General features: G+C 53.8%; 1 protein-coding gene across 1 annotated transcript in view; it reads left to right on the top strand.

Annotated features, from left to right (window-relative positions):
• Window positions 1–20,864, top strand: part of SORT1 (sortilin 1) — a 37,351-nt gene that overhangs the window by 10,167 nt on the left and 6,320 nt on the right. The window contains exons 3-16 of the mRNA XM_074935849.1: window positions 1,988–2,061; window positions 3,454–3,556; window positions 4,061–4,231; window positions 4,617–4,690; window positions 7,901–7,950; window positions 9,287–9,417; window positions 9,806–9,950; window positions 11,863–12,018; window positions 13,407–13,513; window positions 14,105–14,207; window positions 14,474–14,642; window positions 15,062–15,252; window positions 19,484–19,673; window positions 20,182–20,298. Of these exons, the coding sequence (XP_074791950.1) occupies window positions 1,988–2,061; window positions 3,454–3,556; window positions 4,061–4,231; window positions 4,617–4,690; window positions 7,901–7,950; window positions 9,287–9,417; window positions 9,806–9,950; window positions 11,863–12,018; window positions 13,407–13,513; window positions 14,105–14,207; window positions 14,474–14,642; window positions 15,062–15,252; window positions 19,484–19,673; window positions 20,182–20,298 (1,781 nt within the window). The remainder of the gene's footprint in view (window positions 1–1,987; window positions 2,062–3,453; window positions 3,557–4,060; window positions 4,232–4,616; window positions 4,691–7,900; window positions 7,951–9,286; window positions 9,418–9,805; window positions 9,951–11,862; window positions 12,019–13,406; window positions 13,514–14,104; window positions 14,208–14,473; window positions 14,643–15,061; window positions 15,253–19,483; window positions 19,674–20,181; window positions 20,299–20,864) is intronic.

Below are 20,864 nucleotides of genomic sequence, written 5' to 3'. Positions count from 1 at the left end.
CCAGCTTCCAAAATAAATGCCTTACTTGCAGTCTGAATTGGAAGTTGAAGCTAGACAAATTCAGACTGGAAATAAGGAGTAAATTTTTAATGGTGAGAGTAATTAACCATTGGAACAACTGACCGAGGGGCGTGGTGGATTCTTCGTTACTGCCCATCTTTAAATCCAGATGGGAAGTTTGCCTAAAAGATGGGCTCTAGGAATGATGGGGCGCAGGTCTCTGGCCTGTGCTGTGCAGGAGGTCCGACTGGATGATCACAGTGGTCCCAAGTTCCCTAGGGCCTGTACTGCAGAGGAGAGAGGTAAGGGGCACGTAGGGCTGTGGCGGGGAGAGGCGCCTCTCCCCTGGCCACGGGCTGCTGCAGCAAGAAAGGGCTGGGGGGGAGTCCTCTCTCTCCCCGGGGAAGCCTGCACCCCAAACCCCTCATCCTTAACCCCAGTCCAGAGCCTGCACCCCCAGCTGGAGCCCTCAGTGCACCCCGCCCCCCTGCATCCCAACCCTTTGCCACAGCCCCAGCCAGAGCCCTCACCCCCTGCACTCCAACCCTCTGCCTGAGCCCCAGAGCCTGCACCCCCAGCAGGAGCCCCCCCCTACATCCCAACCCTCTGCTCCAGCCACAGCCTTCACCCCCTACACCCCAGCCCTCTGCCCCAGAGCCTGCACCCCCCGTAGGAGCCCTCAAGCCCCGCATCCCAACCCTCTGCCCTAGCCCTGAGCCCCCTTCTACACCCCCGCCACTCATCGCCTCCATATTGGTGCACATAACAAAATTAATTCCACACATGGATGTAAAAAATTAGAGGGAACATTGCAGTGATCCCTTCAGGCCTTGGGATCTATGGAAGCTCCAGGCCTTTGAGGAGTGGGATGCTGCTGAGCCGTGCTCTTCTGTGACTGACGCTCATTAGAAGTGTCTGAAAATGGAGCAAGGGAACTGCTGCAAGGAAACCTTTACAGCCAGCACTGCTCGCTGAGCAGCTGGCGTCGGAGGGTTTGTCTGTCGAGCTATCACAAGGCGGCTGCTCCTCCAACCCCTGGAATTGCCCCTCTAAATTACAGCTCCGGGCAGGGCAGGACTGGGCTGTCTTTATCAGGCAGGGTAACCTACACTCCTGTGGGCCCCTGCAGGAAAGAACTGCTGAGGCAGCCAGCCTCCCTCACCTACTGTGTCCTGGACAAGGCTCTCGCAGAGCAGCTTGGAGGCTCAAGCCCGTGTCTGAAGTTCTTAGTCTCCCTGGAATCATTGGCTCAAGCCCTGGCAGAGTTGGTTCAGCTCCTCAGCCTCCCCATGTGTGGGCCTGCGGGGCAAGACCTTACATCCCAAGGTCTTGTCTGGGCGGTGGACATCAAAGATCCCTCGGCCCTTCTCATGGGGCGAATGGTGTGTCCTAAAGCCTGGCCAACACCCCCGCCCTTTTTCAGTGTTGTGCATTGTGCTGTCCATAGCTTGGTGCCTTCCACCCTAGAAGTGGCTGCCTGTTGGAAGGTGAAGGTGCCGTATACCCCTGTAAAACCATCTGTAGATACTAGCTTGTGGCATTTGGTGCCTTAAAGACATTGGGATTGGCTGTTTCTTGAGAAAGGTGGGTTGAGCCAATAACCTGCCCCTGCATTTGGCTGGAGGCCAGATGGCTGTCCGACAGCAGCACACGCAGCCTGCGATTTGGGGGTACCTCACCACCAGACTCCTTTCCCGCCCTGGCAAATACAAACCTTTTTGGCCAGCGAGTCCCTGTCTTGCTGTTAAAGCCGCTCTCCCTGGGAGAGGGGTAAGAGTGGGGTGGAGGGTTGGTCAAAGCACTAAGTGACTGGACTGCGGCGGGGTATTTAAGGGGCTGTCAACCCCCTTCCCAGGGTCAGTAAATCCAGTGGAGGGGGTAATCTGAGGGCTGCACTCACAGGCTGCCAGGCCGGGGGAGGGGCTGCTAATGAGTTTTCCCTGATGGCCCTCCCCAGGATTGACTCTCTGGTCCTCTCTTTGGCCAGGTTATTCTTGTCCTGACCACATTCAAGTTACCGCTGCTGTTCGTGAGTTTCAAGCAGTCCAAACTCTACAGGAGGTGAGGCCCCCGGTGCCAGATGCATGCAGCTGATTTGATTAACTCAGTGGATTAGCGAGCTGCATCGTCTGGCTGTCCGACCTGATGCTGCAGCTCACTCGGTCACTGGAGGCCAGCCGTAAAGGTGGCGTAGCCACTGGGGGAGGAGTTGGAGGGAGACTGAGCTGCCAGCAGGCTCAGGCAGCCTCCTTGGGGTGTGGTGGGGGAGGCAGGGCTTCTAAACTGGTGCCGAATCACTCCATTGTGTCACCCCTGCTGATGGGTGCTGGGCTGCCGTACAGGAATGGGCGATGCCTCGAGTGGGGATAATTGCCAGGCTTGGGTGTATCTTGTCTCTTCCTCTGATGTGCCTGGGAGAGTGTGAGGAATGCAAAGAAACTCTGCCCAGCCCAGTGGGGTGGGCGTGCTGCAGGGTGACAAGAACAGCTCTGGGCTGCTCAGCTGCTCTGGGAATCTGGGCGTTCAGTTGCTGAGACCGTTTCCATGCCAGTGAGGAGCTAGCACTCGGTGATCCTGGTGTGTGGTGCCCGGTCACTCACTCCCCTCTACCAAATCATGCCCTGGTTCTTCATGGGCAGGTGTGACCAGTACTCACTGCTTCCCAGACGCCTCTGCACTGATGCAGAGGATTTGGGGATTAGAGCTCATTGGAGACTGGAATATTCTCAGTCCTGGGTAAACACCTTTTTTGGGGGGAAGGAGCCTGTAGGCTGGAGCTGAGCAATGCAGGACTGGTCTGGTGGTCTTGTGACTCCCTTTTGGGCTGTTCCTGGTCCTGGGTGATTGGAACTCTTCCAGGTTGGCTCCTCCCTAGCTCGAGTGCTGGAAAAGGGGCCATTTTCCATGGAATGCTTCTGTTCTTTGCCTGGTAGCTGCACTGAGCAGCTGCTTTGAGTTGCCCAGCACATCCCTTCTTTCAGGCTCTCTAATCCCAGCAGTTGTCCCTGAAGCATCAGTGACACCTGTGCTGCATCCCAAGGTGTCTCCTAGACCAGGGGCTCTCAACCTTTCTCTGTCTGAGGCTCCCCCGACATTCTATAAAAACTCCACAGCCCACCTGTGCCTCAACAACTGGTTTTCTGCATAGAAAAGCCAGGGCCAGCATTAGAGGGTAAGAAGCAGGGCAGTTCCCCAGGGCCCCACAGCACAGGAGCCCCCACAAAACTACATTGCTCAGACTTCTACTTCAGCCCTGGGTGGTGGGGCTCAGGGCCCCAGGCTTCAGGCCCATGCGGTGGGGATTTGGCTTTCTGTCCTGAGCCCCAGCAAGTTTAACACTGGTGCCGCTTGGCAGACCCCCTGAAACCTGCTCGCGGCCCCCTGGGAGGCCCCAGACCACTGCTTGAGAACCACTGCTCTAAAAGAGTCATCATCTACTTTCTTTCCTCTCAGCGAGGACTATGGAAAAACTTTCATAGACATCACTAAGCTCATTAACCACACCTTCATCCGGACGGAGCTTGGGATGGCCATCGGACCAGAGAACTCGGGGAAGGTAGGAGACAGCTGCTGATGTGCTCTTGGACAGCATGCACTCCCTTGAACTGCTCCTGAGTCAGGGATGGAGCTGGCCTTCATGAGGGCTGCATTCATGCTGCATAGCAATGCACTTTTGTTCATTGAAATGCAACTCTCCACATGGAAGTGCTGACTGGTGTTCAGAGGAGGGATGGTGGTGTGCTCTTGGGTACTGCTCCCAACACTCCACTTACCTGCTGGGAGATTGAGGGGAAGTCACATCACAGCTCTGTGCCTCAGTTTCCCTGTCTGCCTATCTCTCTGGGCCTTAGCCAGAGCCTGTGAAGCACTTGGAGCCCCATTGCCAGGAAATGCACGTTCTGATCCCATTGCAGGGAAATGGGGCTGAGTGAGCCACATACTGCCCATTGTGTTGGAGCAGGTCAGTGCAGCCAGCGCGGGGGACGTGGCCGAGGCTGACTGTCGCAGTGAAGGCACGTGCACCCTCACTGACCTGGTCTCCCTCTTGCTCCTTGTCTAGGTGATTCTGACAGGGGACATGCCTGTGCCTGGAGGGAGCCGTGGAGGAAAGATCTTCAGATCGTCTGATTATGCTAAGAACTTTGCTCAGACAGATCTCCCCTTTCAGCCCCAGAGTCAGGTCATATACCACCCGCAGAACTCCGACAACCTGCTGCTCCTCAGCACTGAAGTAAGAGACCGGACGCGTCCCACTCCCCCTGTCTCCGCTTTCGTACATAGCGCCCAGAACGCGCTGAGAGATGTCCTGGGATTGAGTTCTATAGCGACACCTGGTGGGGTCGGGTGGTAGCATCCCACAAGGGGAAGAATGACAAATCACAGCTGTTGTGTCCTTTAGCCCTTTAGGCTTCTGGGGGATGAACTTCTATTCCTGAATCTGAAACCTACAGTCGGTACTTTCCAGGGAGTGTTATGTGGCCTTGTATTTAGAAGCCCTGATGTGTGTTCCATTTCAGAGGGTTGGCTCTGCATTTTTTTAGGCCAGATGCTATTTGAAGCGTTAGAGGTAACACAGCCAGTAACCAGCAATCCTGTCTGACTACTGAACTTTTCAGAACAGTCTTTGGGTGTCCAGGAACTTTGGGGAGAAGTGGGAAGAAATCCACAAAGCTGTTTGTCTGGCAAAATGGTGAGTAGCCGAATGGTAACGCGGTGTCTGCTGCTCTAAGCTCTCCCGCCAAAGGAAAGCAGGAGCTGCTCAACGCTGCTTGTGGCTCTTCCACTGATGCTCCTGCACGCTTTTTCTGTCCCCTCTTTTCCCATAGAGGAAGCCCAACAGCATGAGGGGCACATACCACTCATGTTTAATACGCTTTGATTTAGAAATAAGTGTCCCATCCCACTGAGGGTTGGAGAGCCTTCCCTGCCACAGTGCAGTGTCCTGGACTCAGATTCTTCCATCAGGAGCAGCAAACTGCTCTCTAAGGGTCGGGAAAGCATGGACTCAATGCTTTTTTTGCCTCTGTTTTCACTAACAAGGTCAGCTCCCAGACTGCTGCGCTGGGCATCACAGAATGGGGAAGAGATGGCCAGCCCTCTGTGGAGATAGAGGTGGTTAGGGACTATTTAGAAAAGCTGGACGTGCACAAGTCCATGGGGCCGGACGAGTTGCATCCGAGAGTGCTGAAGGAATTGGCGGCTGTGATTGCAGAGCCCTTGGCCATTATCTTTGAAAACTCGTGGCGAACGGGGGAAGTCCCGGATGACTGGAAAAAGGCTAATGTAGTGCCAATCTTTAAAAAAGGGAAGAAGGAGGATCCTGGGAACTACAGGCCAGTCAGCCTCACCTCAGTCCCTGGAAAAATCATGGAGCAGGTCCTCAAAGAATCAATCCTGAAGCACTTACATGAGAGGAAAGTGATCAGGAACAGTCAGCATGGATTCACCAAGGGAAGGTCATGCCTGACTAATCTAATCGCCTTTTATGATGAGATTACTGGTTCTGTGGATGAAGGGAAAGCAGTGGATGTATTGTTTCTTGACTTTAGCAAAGCTTTTGACACGGTCTCCCACAGTATTCTTGTCAGCAAGTTAAGGAAGTATGGGCTAGATGAATGCACTATAAGGTGGGTAGAAAGCTGGCTAGATTGTCGGGCTCAACGGGTAGTGATCAATGGCTCCATGTCTAGTTGGCAGCCGGTGTCAAGTGGAGTGCCCCAGGGGTCGGTCCTGGGGCCGGTTTTGTTCAATATCTTCATAAATGATCTGGAGGATGGTGTGGATTGCACTCTCAGCAAATTTGCAGATGATACTAAACTGGGAGGAGTGGTAGATACGCTGGAGGGGAGGGATAGGATACAGAAGGACCTAGACAAATTGGAGGATTGGGCCAAAAGAAATCTGATGAGGTTCAATAAGGATAAGTGCAGGGTCCTGCACTTAGGATGGAAGAATCCAATGCACCGCTACAGACTAGGGACCGAATGGCTAGGCAGCAGTTCTGCGGAAAAGGACCTAGGGGTGACAGTGGACGAGAAGCTGGATATGAGTCAACAGTGTGCCCTTGTTGCCAAGAAGGCCAATGGCATTTTGGGATGTATAAGTAGGGGCATAGCGAGCAGATCGAGGGATGTGATCGTTCCCCTCTATTCGACACTGGTGAGGCCTCATCTGGAGTACTGTGTCCAGTTTTGGGCCCCACACTACAAGAAGGATGTGGATAAATTGGAGAGAGTCCAGCGAAGGGCAACAAAAATGATTAGGGGTCTAGAGCACATGACTTATGAAGAGAGGCTGAGGGAGCTGGGATTGTTTAGTCTGCAGAAGAGAAGAATGAGGGGGGATTTGATAGCTGCTTTCAACTACCTGAAAGGGGGTTCCAAAGAGGATGGCTCTAGACTGTTCTCAATGGTAGCAGATGACAGAACTAGGAGTAATGGTCTCAAGTTGCAATGGGGGAGGTTTAGATTGGATATTAGGAAAAACTTTTTCACTAAGAGGGTGGTGAAACACTGGAATGCGTTACCTAGGGAGGTGGTAGAATCTCCTTCCTTAGAGGTTTTTAAGGTCAGGCTTGACAAAGCCCTGGCTGGGATGATTTAACTGGGAATTGGTCCTGCTTTGAGCAGGGGGTTGGACTAGATGACCTTCTGGGGTCCCTTCCAACCCTGATATTCTATGATTCTATGACTGAGTGTTCCCTCAATGGAAGCCTCCACTCTTTTCACATGGAGTATCTAGAACTCCGCACACAGCCACGGGCCTCTGGCTGGGTTCATCTGGTAAAACCTGCCTGACTAGTTTCACCTAACTGACTGATCTGGAGCCTCCCCATACCTGGCCAGCCACCTTTCCTTACTGGGGTTATCTGAATGTCTGTGTTCATCACACACTTCCTTTAGACCTTTAGCAGTCTGATAAATACTCCAGTTCCTGCTTGGCTGTTTCACTTCTCTAGTGTGTGTCTGTGCTGTACCCGCTCATGTCAGATTCTGCTTATGGATGCTCACAATCCTCCTTCCTGGCTGCTACAGGGGGAGGGAGGGCACCGAAAAGGGGAGAGGACCTTGGATTTTTTGGAGCTGAATCCCAGTTTGCTTAGTCTCTCTGGATTTTGAACCCCTTGGAGTCAGCAATACCATTCAGCATTCTGGTCCTAGATACCAAGATGATACGTGCATCTGGTAGCTTTCAGTTCAGACTGGAACAGTTTAGGAACCATGGGCTTGGGTGCCATGAGTTTGTTAGGTCTCAGCCCTGCTTCTGGTAAGTAGAAGCTTCATCACAAACTTACTTGAATCTAGTCAAGCTAATCCTTCAGTGACTACCTGGACAGGGCCAGTGTGTGCGGTATGGATGGTATCTGGTTGCAGTTCACAAACCCCTTGGATGTTCCCCAGACTTTTGAGCAAAAGGACCCACACTTCTCTGAAAGGCCTGTAGCAGTCCTCGCTGGTGCATGTGTTGTAGAATCCCAGTATACCACTGGGATACAAGCTGTCCCTGCTCAGGGAGTCTGGCTTCACCTGTGTCCCCATGTTGTGTAAAATTATGGGTATGGCTACACTGCAATCGGGGGTGTGATTGCTGCCTACGTGGGCATGCCTGTGCTAGCTTTAATATAACTAGTGCAGCTAAAAGCAGCAGAGAAAACCTGTTGGCAGGGACTCTGGGAACACGTTCTGGGTGTGCTTCTATAGCCTGCTCCTGTGTGTGCACTGCTGCATCTTCCTGGCTGTCTGAGCAATGCGAGTTAGAAGAGAGCTAGTGCAGATCTGCCTCCCAAGCTGCAGATACACCTCCAGCTGCAGTGCAGATAGCCTGACGCAGCTCTTGATCCGCTTTTCTGATATCAGCTTTCTAAGCACTCGTGGTTTTTCCCCCTCCTGTCTGTTTCTAGGGGCCCGAACACCACCATCTTCTTCACCACCTACCTGAATGACTCCTGCAGTAAGTACTCTCTGGTTCCGACAGTTGTGCAGTATCAGAGAATCAAAGCCACTTTGTGTGTTTGAGGCCAGAGACTTTGCAAACCTTTTCCCTTCAGCTTCATGTTCTGCAAACACCTTAATAAATAATCAGCCGTTAGCAATTGACTCGTTTGCCCAAGGAGCTGGGGACAGGCCAGTGAATGGTCCTGAGCTCAAATGCTCTGGAGGTTGTATAAAGCTAATCGGTGGCTATTTTAACATGTGATTCTGAAACCTGTCAACTGTTTGTGGTCCCCCTCCTGCCAGGTACCATATAAGGTGACTTAGATGCCTGGATTTAAAGGTTAAACAATTTATGTAAATTACATCTCCAGTCTGTTTAAATGTAGCCGTCCTACAGGTCACAATTCTCCAGGTCCTCTCCAGCGATCACGGAGAGTATGACGCCATAATACCCTCACAAAACTCTGAGAGCAAACTGATGGGTTTGCTGCTAGGGAGTTGGGGAGGGAGAACAGGGGCCGACAGTGCTCATGTTACAGCTCCTTAGTGTGTGGTGGGAGAGTCTGGGTGTTGAGAAGTGGGGAGAGAGGGACGTCTGGGGGGAGAACTTGCTGTCCTTAGGGCTTCCCGGAGACTTTATCACTGCCAGCTTGAGATGTGATGGTGGGATCCCAAAAGGTGGGTGATGTCGAGCGCAGATGGCTCCACCCTGCTTCAGGGCTGCGAGCACAGAAAGTGGAAAGGAAGCTGAACAGGCCTGTGTTGTGAACTGGAGCCAGGGTTGTCTGAGGTTTCAGGGGGCAGCCTGGTGTGGACTCCTGCCACTGGGCAGGCTGAGGCCCAGCTGCTGGCGGCAGGACATGGGCACTGCCCGGGTGCTGGTCTGACACAGACAATCTAGCAGCCTTTCAAGCTGGCTGATGATCCAGGGTGAGGTTCTGCCTGGAGTGTGGGAGAGGCCGGGCGAGAAACTGCTCTGGTGATGCAGGAATGGACTTGGGGGGAAGGGGGGGGCGGGGTCAGCACATCCCAGCCTCGGGGTTTGTCTGCACTTAAAACACTGTAGCGGGTCGGTGAAGATGCTACCGATGGCGACGGGAGAGCGTCTCCTGCCAGCGTGCGTGTTCAGCTCCCCGAGAGGCAATAGCTAGGTCACCAGAGAATTCTTCCATTGACCTAGCTCTGTCTACACTGGGGCCTTTGAGTTAACTGCTTTGTTCAGGGGGGTGGATTATTCACACCCCTGAGCAATGTAGTTACACCAACTTCTCTTCCTTCTGTAGCCCTGGCCTCAGTGTCCCCTCTCCCCCCCTCTACTGCAGCAACATGAATTCTCGTTTCCTTCTCTTAAGAAACTGATCTTGGGTTTTTGGAGCTAAAGAAAACCAGTGACTTTGGCAAAAGCTTCAAGACCATAGGAAACAAAATCTACTCGTTTGGCCTGGGAGGTCGCTTCCTGTTCACTTCCGTGGTGACGGAGAAGGTAGGAGATTTGCTTTACTCCTTTCCGTCCGGCTTCCAGGTGGCTCTGAGAGTCCACAAAGTCACGGCCTTTCTTTGTTTCCATGGGGGAGGCCGTGGCCCGGGTTTGGATAAATGCCCTGGTTTGGGTTCGTGGGTGCAGGGTCTGTGCGAATGTGATTGTGCCTTAAGGGGCTGGGAACAGGCAGGGGCATAAATGAGCATGTGGCTGTCCAGAGTTGCTTATCCCGTTCCTGTGTCCTGATCTAGTACTGGGACTGTTCTCGCTCCTGCTTCTCTTCCCTGTTGCTCTCTCTGGTCCGTCTAGGCCCCAGGAGCGTAGGCACTGCCGGACGCTTGAATACGATAGTCACTGGTGGTGCAGCATAAAGATTGTGCTTGCCTTCCAGGGCAATACGAGGAGGATCCATGTCTCAACTGACCAAGGGGAGACCTGGAATATGGCCCAGCTTCCATCTGTGGGTCAGGAGCAGTTCTTCTCCATCCTGGCAGCTAACGAGGACATGGTGTTCATGCATGTGGATGACCCTGGAGGTGAGTGACAGAGGGCAGGTGGACGGGTGTGTGCCTGAATAGATCCAAATTTCAGTTCCAGTGCTTCGTCCAACTGGAGTTGATTGTAAATCTCTACTCAAGAGAACACTGTAGTCTTCTGATAGCAAACCCTAAGAGCCTAGAAATGCAAAGCCAAGCTGATAACTCACGTAACTCCCCTGCCTGTATGTTCTAAGTATAGAAACAACCGTAACTTTGTCCCGTTCTGCACTGACTTGCCTTGTATACCCACTGCAATTCCATGTAGGAGGCAGCATTCTGAAGGAGAGTTCAGCAAGGGCTCTAATACCTGGTAGCCCGTGGCTGTGGGAATACCATAGCCCCGTGCGAACACTATGGTTTTGTATGTTGTGTGTCTGAGATGCATGTGGTTTCCGCGCTACCCTGCACCCCATCATTTAAGTTAAATTTTGGTCCCACGCCTTAAATTTATTCCCTTAGAAATATTATCCCCTTATCTGTGCCAAATCTTTCACTATGGCACGGCATTTGAAAAATCTGTCCTTTGAATCTTATGGTCCTGAATCTAGCCTGCTTTGATGAAGAAAAGTGCATCAGTCTCCTTTATTTTCTCTGCAGTTGTTCATGGTCTTGGAGGTTAAGAGCAGCTTGTAGTGATGGAAAGACAAGTGCCCTTCAGTTTAAATTCCCCAGTGCAAACTAGGAGAAGACCAAAGCAGGCCAGTTAGATCACAAGTCAGTTTTCAGAGTCGCTGACGCAGTCAACATGTTTGTTGCTGGAAAGTAGGACTGTCTTGTGAGTAGTGATACAAGGGCAGAGTTAAGGTTACCTTAATATTGTTTAAGACTTCAGGAATTGCTCAGTGTTGGGGGTCCCGGCAGAGCTTGCAGATGGCCCTGCTCCTTCTCAGACCAGTCCCTTTGTGGATTCTTCCTTTCTAGTGTCAAGACTGGACACCCAATGTAGCTCCCTGCCCGCCCATTCTCCAGTCATGGAGAGAGTCACGTCAGGCTGGTGGCCGCATGGAACAGGGATCGAGGGGGTCCCCTCTGCGCTCCTTGCCACTCTCCCCGTGCCATAGCTATATGTGTCACATGACGTTGCCTGTCAGATACATGTAAATACTTAAATTCTCCCCCCAGATCCCTCCGCAGCAAACTCCTCCAAGGCACCAGGCTTCCAGAGCAGCAGATTAACCCAAACTTCTGCTTTCTAGGCTGCAGGCTTTGAGAGTTACTGACTGCCCGGAGTTACGCTGAGTGTAATCCTCACTTCTGCGCCACTGTCTGGCTTCAGGCTTGCCAGGAAAGCTGTCCCTGGCACACGATCATGCCTGTGACATTTCAGTTGCACTGGTTTTGATTTGGCAAAACTAAGGGGCTCGGGATCAGTACTGGGCTTCAGACAGAGGGAGACCCTTGCTCAGATGGCCCTGTTACCAGAGTACTGTCGTTGGTTTATCCTCTAACACCTCTCTGGGGCAGGGCTGTTATCCCTGTTGTACACTTACACATGGTCTGTGATCAAGCCCAGCGTCTGTCGGACACCCTAACTGCTGAGCCATCGTTCCTGGCAAAGCAGAGGGTGAAAGTTCTGTCTCCAAGGCCAGCTGTAAGTAGAAGCAAAGAATTTGGCATCTGGCAGCATCACACCACGTGAGCGCTGGAGTTCATGGGCCCCCTTTGCTTCTCCTCTGGGACTTGCTGCTTCTCTCTGCCCCCACCGCCCCCGCCATGCGAAGTGGGGATAAATCGCTGATGCGATGCTGTGTCAGCACTGGCAGCGTAAGGTGCGACTCTGGCATGTGGAGGCTTGAGTCTGGGTGTGACCAGGAAACTTCCCTGGCCTGGTAACCTCTATGGCACTATCTGATTGCCCAGCTGTCTGATTGCTCCTCTTCCAGAGCTGTATCATCTGTCTGTCTTGCAGATACTGGGTGTGGCACAATCTACACCTCAGACGATCGAGGCCTCATATACTCCAAGTCCCTCGAACGGCATCTCTACACTGGCATTGGGAGTGAAACTGACTTCACCAATGTGACCTCGCTGCGGGGCGTCTATATCACCAGCGTGCTCTCTGAAGGCAAGCGCTCGCTCTTGGGGGATGGGCTGCACCCAGCAGGATGGCTGCGTTAGAGCAAAACCCTCAGCCCCGGCACCGGGGAAGGGCCCGGGGTAAAGCATCAGTCAAGCCAGAACCTTTCTCTTGAATGCCCCTCCCTGTTCCTGGGGGGTGTGATTCTCCAGGGGTCTACACCAGGCCTCAGGAATGCTTTGGGGCCCACCGAGGCCCAGGAAGGATGGGGTGTATCTCTGCTGTCCTTTGCCTGCTCCTGTTTGAGTCCAACCCTTACACTGTCTGCAGGGTTCGTGTGGGCCTGGCTTACATGACTGGATAGCATGCAGTCCTTGCTCATGTGAGTAGCCCCATTGAAGTCAGTGAGCCCAGTCCTGCTCCCATTGATGCTGGTGGGCCTGCTCACAGGAGTAAAGTAGCGGCTGGCCCCTAGGTGCAAAATTTTTCAGTCCAACACCCTTTCTCGGCTCACGTGTGAGTCTCCTGCAGGGCTGGAAATGGCCAAGTTTGGGTTCAGCCCGGAGGTCTTTAGAGAAGAGCCTGAGTTGGCTTCCAAAAGTCTGGACACATTTATTCTGGCTGGGAGAGGGGGCGAGACCTAGACCTTTCAATACACAGGACTCGACTCATTGAGCTTGAAAGCATCAGGTTGTCGGCAGAGCCCCGCTGGGGTTCAGTGCTGCTCAGCAGTCTATGGCACTATGCAGGCACACCCCGGGGGGAGGAGGTAAGTGGGCACCGTGGGGCGTCGTTGGGAGGCGAAACAGCGCTCTCACTGGCGTGTCTGAATGTTAGCTGAAATGGTACAGTGAGACACAAAGGGAGGCGAGTAGTCCATGGCAGTATGAGCTAATACAGTGAACAGACACTAACTGCCATGCAGGACCAATCTAACTTCTAAGGCAGAGCAGTGAGGGAGCCTGGCTGGCTTAATAATGATTTTAAAAATTCTTGAAACTTGCACGCTCCTCCTTTGTCTGCAAGGATGGTTCTTCGCCTCTGCTGTCTCCTGGACATCCTGCTGGTGTAACTGGGGAGCTTTCTAGTGGCCCATTTCTGAACCAGTCCTTGGGGTCCTACCAGAACTGGAACAGAGTCAGTGGAGTGATTGCAGCTGGAGAGAAACTCCTCAGTGCAGTGAAGCAGAGCGCTCTACACTGGGAAAACGGTGCAGCAGAAATATATGTGGTCAGCTGCCAGGGAGAAATCGACTCATCACCTGCTGCTGCAGCCAGGCTGCCTGGCTCGCAGGGGTGGGATGTCTGCTCGACGGACCGGGACAAGGGTCCCGTCAGACCGTATTGCTGTCTTCAGCGGGAGGGCTGAGTTGGAGTGAGCTGAGTGGAATACAAAACACCGAGGGTTTCACACCAAGTGTTCCCCTTCCCCTCCAGACCGTTCCATCCAGTCGGTGATCACCTTCGACCAGGGCGGTGAGTGGCTGCCGCTGAGGACGCCTGTCAACGCTAAGTGTAACTCTGCAGCAAAGAACAAGGAGGAGGTTTGTCTGTCTGGGGTCTCTGCCAGACACACTGTGTTCTCATGAGTCCCGGGGCAGCCAGGCTCAGGTGTGGGGCACTGCCATGTGTTGGGACGCAGGCAGGGCAGACTTGGCCCCATAGTTCATTTTTTGTGAGCAGTCTTTTATTTAAGACCCCTGCATCTTCCCATGTGCAAGTCCAAGGGGACCTAGTCCCGTGGCAGGGCTAGCAGCCCAGATACTGCAGCATCAGGCCTTTGTGTGGCGACTTTGTGCTCAGTTTATTGGCATCCTGCAGCGTGAGTGAGATGTGTAATAAAGTAAAGTTCAATAGCAACACCAGCCAAGGCTTCACAATGTGCTAATCCAGGCTGTGGGGTATCTTTGGGGGCAGATGGCTGCCTTTCCTGTGTGGTTGGTCTGTGCCTCGCACAAAATGGAAATGGCAGAAGCAGGTAAAGGTCCCTGGCTCTACGTTAGTTGAGTGGCCCAGGGTGGGCGCAAACCTGAGCTGGGCTTTGCTGAGATGCTGGTGGGAACATGCCAGGAAGACCCCTTCCCCCCCACGTGTCGTCTTGTCTCCTCACCTGGATTCTCTGGTGTTGTTTACAGTGTAGCCTTTACATCTACGCATTGTACGGCATCTCCCTGAATCACAACGTGCCCATGCTGCCTCTGTCCGAGCCCAATGTGGTTGGAACAGTCATCGCTCACGGTAACGGACCCGACTGCTACCAACACAGGGAGAGGGCAAGTGGAGGGGTTATGTGGGCGGGGCAGGAGGGGACTCTCAGGATCCATCCTCTGGACCTTGGGCTGGCAAGTGACAGGTTTAATCCATTTGGGGTGGGTTGCTCGTTCCTACAGAGCAAGGCTGCGGGGCAGGGGAAGGTCAAAGGAAGTAAGTCTCAGTCTGCCCCCGAGGAAGGGACACTTCCTGGACTTGCGCTAAGCCCTGTGGTGTTGGGCACCGTGTTGCAGGCAGTGTGGGGGATGCCATCTCCGTGGTGAGCCCAGACGTTTACGTATCGGATGATGGGGGCTATACCTGGGCACGGGTGCTGGAAGGACCACATCACTACGCCATCCTGGACTCCGGGGGCATCATCGTAGCCATTGAGCACAGCCTCGAGCCGATCAATGTGATTAAGTAAGCCTGAGCTCCACTTGCTAAAGGGAGTGGGGTGGGAGGGGGTCTGTTCTCTGGTTCTGGGAGGCTCTGGCGAGCTGTCAGTTTAGCTCTGTCCATATCGATTGGTGCTGAGGGAGGAACTAGGCTGCTGTCGGTCTTGGGATTTCCCCTCTCTCCCTTGTTCTGCAGCTGCTCAAAGGATCTTCCATGGGAGTGGGGCTGTTGAGAGGGGAAGGAGCCCTCTCCTTTGGGCAGATACGGCTTTGTGCTTGGCACTCTGTCAGTAAGCTCCCCCTTCTGGGCCTTCACGCCTGTCTGCGCAAGCCTGTCTTTCCACACCTCTTCACCTTTGAATGTAGCAGGGGGTCACAGAAAGTTCCACCTGGTCTCTCCTTGGTTGTGAATCCAGCTCCTCATGGTAAGCCTTTTCTGTCTAGGTTCTCGACGGATGAAGGCCAGTGCTGGCACAAGTACACTTTCTCCAAGGAGCCCATTTACTTCACGGGTCTGGCGTCGGAGCCAGGAGCCAGATCTATGAACGTTAGCCTCTGGGGCTACAGAGACTCTGTCTTGCCCCGCAAGTGGGTCTCCTACACCATTGACTTCAGTCATCTCCTCAGCAGGAACTGTGAGCATCTCTTGCTTCCTTCCTTTCCATACAGAGATGGGGGTAGGGAAGGGCTGCCTGCCTGCTAAGAGGGGCAAAGTTGGGGAGCAATCTGAATAGATGAGTACAGCTGCGTTCAGACTAGTGATACAGACTGGGGAAGAGGTGGGAGTTTCAGCTCCCATAACAGGGGAACATCTTCTCCAGGGAGGCGGCTGCAGAGTGGCTGTGCCTCTCTGCTATAGACTGCACACATCCCACTGCTGCTCCCCTTCACGCCTGGGCATACTTGTGGGATTTCATGCAGGAATCCAAACTAAGCTGCAGCAACTGGAATCCCCTGACCCCAGATTTCCTATGGTTTGGTCCCATCTAGAATCATAGGGTTAGAAGAGACTGCAAAGGTCAGCTAATCCAACCCCCTGCCAAGATGCAAGACTTGTTGTGTTTAACCCAGGGGTGGGCAAACTACGGCCCTGGGGCTGCATCTGGCCCTTCAGTTGTTTTAATCTGGCCCTCGAGCTCCTGCTGGGGAGTAGAATCCAGGGCTTGCCCTGCTCCACGCGTGCCATGGCTCTGCGCGGCTCCCGGAAGCAGCAGCATGTCGTCCTCTCCAGCTCCTGCGCGTAGGGGCAGCCAGGGGGCTCCGCATGTTGCCCCTGCCCCAAGCGCCGCCCCCCGCATCTCCCATTGGCCGGCAACCATGGCCAATGGGAGCTGCAGGGGCGGTGCCTGTGGACGGGGCAGTGTGGGGAGCTGCCTGGCAATGCCTCTGCCTAGGAGCCAGAGGGGGGACATGCTGCTGCTGCTTCCGGGATGTGCTTGAGGTAAGCGCCACCCAGAGCTTGCACCCCTGACCCCCTCCAGTGCCCCTGCCCCAGCCCTGATTCCCCCTCCCACATCCTGAACTCCTCATTTCTGGCCCCAGCCCTGATCCCCCTTCTGGACCCCCAGCCGGAGCCCTCACCCCCTCCCGCATCCCAACCCCCAATTTCATGAGCATTCATGGCCCGCCATACAATTTCCATACCCAGATGTGGCCCTCGGGCCAAAAAGTTTGCCCACCCCTGGTCTAACCCATCCCAGACACACAGCTCCAGCCTGCTTTTGAAAACCTCCAGTGAAGGAGCTTCCACAAGCTTCCTAGGCGTCTGTCCCATTGTCCTGCTCTTCTTACAGTTAGGAAGGTTTTCCTGAGGTTTAATCTACATCTGCTGTGCTGTGGTTTGACCCCTTCGCCTCTTGTCCTGCCCTCTGTGGCAAGAGAGAACGACTTTTCCCCGTCTTTTTTATGGCTGCCTTCCAAATATCTGAATACTGCTATCATGTCCCCCCTTAATCTCCTCTTTTCCAAACTAAACATACCCAGTTCCTTCAGCCTTTTCTCATATGGCTTGTGTTCCATCCCTCTGATCATCTTTGTCACTCGCCTCTGAATCCTTTCCAGTTTCTCTACATCCTTGCTAGACATTGATGACCAAAATTGGACACCGTACTCCAGCTGAGGCCAAACCAGCGCTGAGTAGAGCGGTATTGTCGCCTCCCATGACTTGCATGCCGTGCCTCTGTTAATGCAACCTAAAATTGCATTTGCTTTTTTTTTTTTTTTTTTTTTGCAAGAGCATCACATTTCTGACTCATGCTGAGGTTGTGATCCACCACAGCTCCCAGATCCTTCTCAGCAGTGCTGCTGCCAAGCCGGATAGCCCCCATTCTGTATCTGTGCATTTGGTTTTTCTTCCCTAAGTGTAGCACCTCACAATTGTCTTTGTTGAATTTCATTTTGTTGTCCATAGCCCAGTCTTCCAATTTACCATGATCCCTCTGAATTTTGGTTCTATCCTCCAAAGAGTTTGCAACCCCCCCCCGCATCCTCCTGGCCAGCTTTGTGTTATCTGCAAACTTGATCTATTCCTACATCTAGGTCATTAATAAAAAGATGTTAAACAACACTGGACCCAGAACAGACCCCTGTGGAACCCCACTTGAGACCTCCGTCCAATCTGACTTCATTCCATTACTAGTGACTCTTTGTTTGCGGTTCTTTTAACCAATTATGTATCCACTTAATGGTAATTCCGTCAAGCCCACATTTCTCTAGCTTACCTCTCAGAATGTCATGTAGGACGTGTCAGAAGCCTCGGTGAAGTCCAGGTATATTACGTCCACCGCATTTCCCCCATCCGCCAAACCAGTTACCCCGTCAAAGAAGGAATCAAGCTGGTTTGGCCGGTTTGTTCCTGGTAAACCCAGGCTGGCTGCTGGTGATCACCCTCATCCTCCAGGTGGCTGGAAATGGAATGTTTTCTATGCGGCTCTACCAGCTTCCCAGGTATCGAAGTCAGGCCAACTGGTCTAAAGTTCCCCAGCTCCTTCTTTCCCCCCTTTTTAAAGACGGGCACCAGTTGGCCCTTCACCAGTCTTCCGGGACCTCTCCTGTCATCCAGGAGTTTACAGATACAGGTGAATAGCATCTGGCCCTGTGGACTTGAATTCATTCAGATTAGTCAGAAGATCTGACATGTTCCTTACTTATCCCGATCTGCGTCCCTTCCCCTTTACTCTCTGGGATAACTTCGGTAGTCCTCGGCCACAGGCTGGTTTTTGTGAGAAGACTGAAGCAAAGTAGGCAATGAGCAGCTCTGCTTTCTTATAATCCGTTACCAGCTCCACTGAGCAGCGGGGATCACGCTATCCCCGACTGATCTTTTTAGTCTGACGTATTTGTAGAACCGTCCTTGTTGTGTCTAACATTTCTTGCCAGTTTTAACTTCTTCCTTGCCTGGGTTTTGCTGATTTTGACCCTATGCTCTTGCTATTCCCATGTCTACTCCTTAGTGACATGCCTCTCCCTCCGTTTTCTGGATGTCCCTTTTGGTTTGTAGATCGCTAGAAAGCTCCTTGAGCAGCCCCGCCCTAGGCTGCTGCTACAGGTGGGGTAGTGCCTATGCTGTGACTCCCTCGCTGGAGCACTGCACTCCTGCACAGAGCGGTGATTTAGAGTGTTGTTTCTGTGGCTTCTCTGTGGTGAAACCCGTGAACAGAGCGTGAAATGCTGCAGAGTCTGCAAACAGCCATGAGACTCGCTCTGGGTGCGAGCGCTGGAACCTACAGCTGACTGCTGGAAGTATTGTCCTTAACCATTGCACTGCTGGTCGCTGCAGGAACACTGAGGCAGTGTGCTAACCCACCCGCCCAAACTCCCACCCTCTCCAGGGGGCCAAAAGCCCCCGTTGCCGGTGGCTAGCGCCTCGAGCTTCATCCCAAGCACTCCGTGGCGCGGTTAGTGCGGAGAATGCAGGGGCTGCCTGCAACGGAACTTGCTGTTCACCCTCCTCTCTGCTGCCCTCCTCAGTACAGGCCTTCGCTCCCGACACCCGACCACAGCTGGGCCCCGCCTTGGGTGTCAGCCTGGTGTGGAGAACATGGGGGTGTAGGGCCTTTGTTCTAATGTGCCTGCCTCTTGCTAGCGGTTAGAGCAGGCGAGTGGGCAAGTCATGGTGTGACCTTGGGCAAGGCCCAGACACTCGGTAAAACAGGATGCAGTGGTGCTGCGCGGCCCCATTGGGAGCCTCGGCTCGACGCTGCCATGGTAACAGCTTGGACCCTTGGCTGTCCTGAGGGTTGTATAAATGAGAGGAGTCTCCTGTGCTCGGTGCAGAGCTCTGAATCTTCCCAATGTGCTAGATCGCACGGCTCCTCTGAGATGGGGAGTGACACACCCACGGCCAACATAGCCAGGATAGAAATCGGGGATTCCTGGAGTTAATCTCATGCACTGTCCTGTAGCTCCCCAGTGAGATGAGGGGTAGGCTCACCTAACCCCTGTAGGCTACTTGGGAACCAGGGGTCCCTTCCAGTATCCCGAGGTCCACTGACAGCAAATGACTTCACCAGGCAGTCAAAACCCTGCGGATGTTGCTAGGGTTTTTCAGGGCAGATTTTAGTGTTGACGGAAAGGAATGTGGTTGATGCTGGCTAGAGCAGGTGGTGTAAAATCTCTTCCCCTTCATGGCCCTGCCAGTGCCCCCAGGTATTACCCATCACTGCCTTTCCTGCGGGTGGGCAGACTGTCCTGCTTCATTGTGCCCGACTCTGTAGGAGGATGGGCTGGAATGGCCACACTCCTCTTCTTGCTTTCAGCCCTGTGACCCGTAGCTCTGGGGTTGGCAGCTGTTGCCTAGGGTCAGTTCCTGTCTTCTCAGTTACATCATCTTGTGCCCGGAGTCTGATCACCTTTCCCCTCTCGTAGGTGAGGAGGAGGACTATACTATCTGGCTGGCTCACTCCAGCGAGCCCGGCAGCCGCACTGATGGCTGCGTTCTGGGCTATAAGGAGCAGTACCTGCGTCTCCGCAAGTCATCTGTCTGTCAGAATGGCCGGGATTACGTGATGATCAAGCAGCCATCTGTCTGCCCGTGCACGCTGGAGGACTACCTCTGGTATGGCGAGCAAAGGCTCACTCGCTTGCATGGCGAGGGGTGACATCTGCTCTGCTAAGGTTACTAGCGTGGCACTGCATCAGGGGGCGTGCTCGTCTGGGACTCCGGTGGTGGCGTAGGAGCTGCCTTTGCGCGGGACCCACTCGTGTGGATCATCTAGCCCGGTCGGCCTGTAGGGTTTGTCTCAGAGCATCACCTAGTGAGTAGGGATCCCACTCCAGTGCCTGGTGAAGGCAAACCCACTCAGAATGCACCATACATGGTGCCGTGCTATAACTAGGGGGTGGGGGCCCCTAACCAGACACTGACTTTCCTGTGGTGCATGTGGGAGCGCCAAGAGCTGACCCGCAGGCCTGGCACAGCCTGTATCCACTTGGCTAGAAGAGTCCACTGCAGGTGCTCCAGGACTGCCTGTGTTAACGCTCTAGCCGGCTAGGTGAAGGGCCCCCCGAGCCATCGCTCAGTGTGTCACTCATGCCCGTCTCTGCTTTTTGTCCTTGCGCTGCAGCGATTTTGGCTATTTCCGCCCTGAAAACCAGTCTGTCTGTGTGGAGCAGCCGGAGCTGAAGGGCCACGACCTGGAGTTCTGTCTCTATGGCAGGCAGGAGCTGCTGACAACTGGAGGGTAAAGTGGCTTTTTAACAGGGTCGCTCAGCAACCACTAGCCCTAGATAGGGGCAGAAGCAGCAGCAGTGTGTCAGGGACTCCTGGGAGCAGGGAGATAAATCTTGGTGCTACCATGGCACTGTACTCCCAGTGTGTAGGGCTACAGGGTGGGAATTAGGAGGACCTGGGTTCTGTGCCAGGCTGTGTCACCAATTCCTGCTCTGGGCAACGATGGTACTTCCCAGCCTGGCCCCAGGGCTTTGGAACAAGTGCTGCTGTAGCATATTCGAGTGGGAAACTGCCCTTCTGGTCCTTGGAGGCCAGCGCTGGGCACACAGAATGGATGTGGATACGGATGCCCCTGCTGCTGGCCCTGTGCTGTTTGTGTGGGCAGTCGGTCATGGAGCCAGACCTCAGGGGAGCCTGCCTAGCTTCAGGAGGCTGTTCCTCTGGCCCCCTGGCAGGTTAGGGCTGGAGATCCCCCAGCAGGTCTGGGTGCAGTTTTTGATCCTGGCTAGGAAACCACGTTGCTCTGCACACTTTCTGCCCCTCCCGGGGTGGGGTTGATGTCTCCAGGAATGGCCG

This window comes from Natator depressus, chromosome 21, assembly GCF_965152275.1.
Source record: "Natator depressus isolate rNatDep1 chromosome 21, rNatDep2.hap1, whole genome shotgun sequence".
Taxonomy (NCBI): Eukaryota; Metazoa; Chordata; order Testudines; family Cheloniidae; genus Natator; species Natator depressus.
The sequence above is the reverse complement of the archived record's forward strand: the minus strand, read 5'-3'. Positions and strand labels throughout refer to the sequence as shown.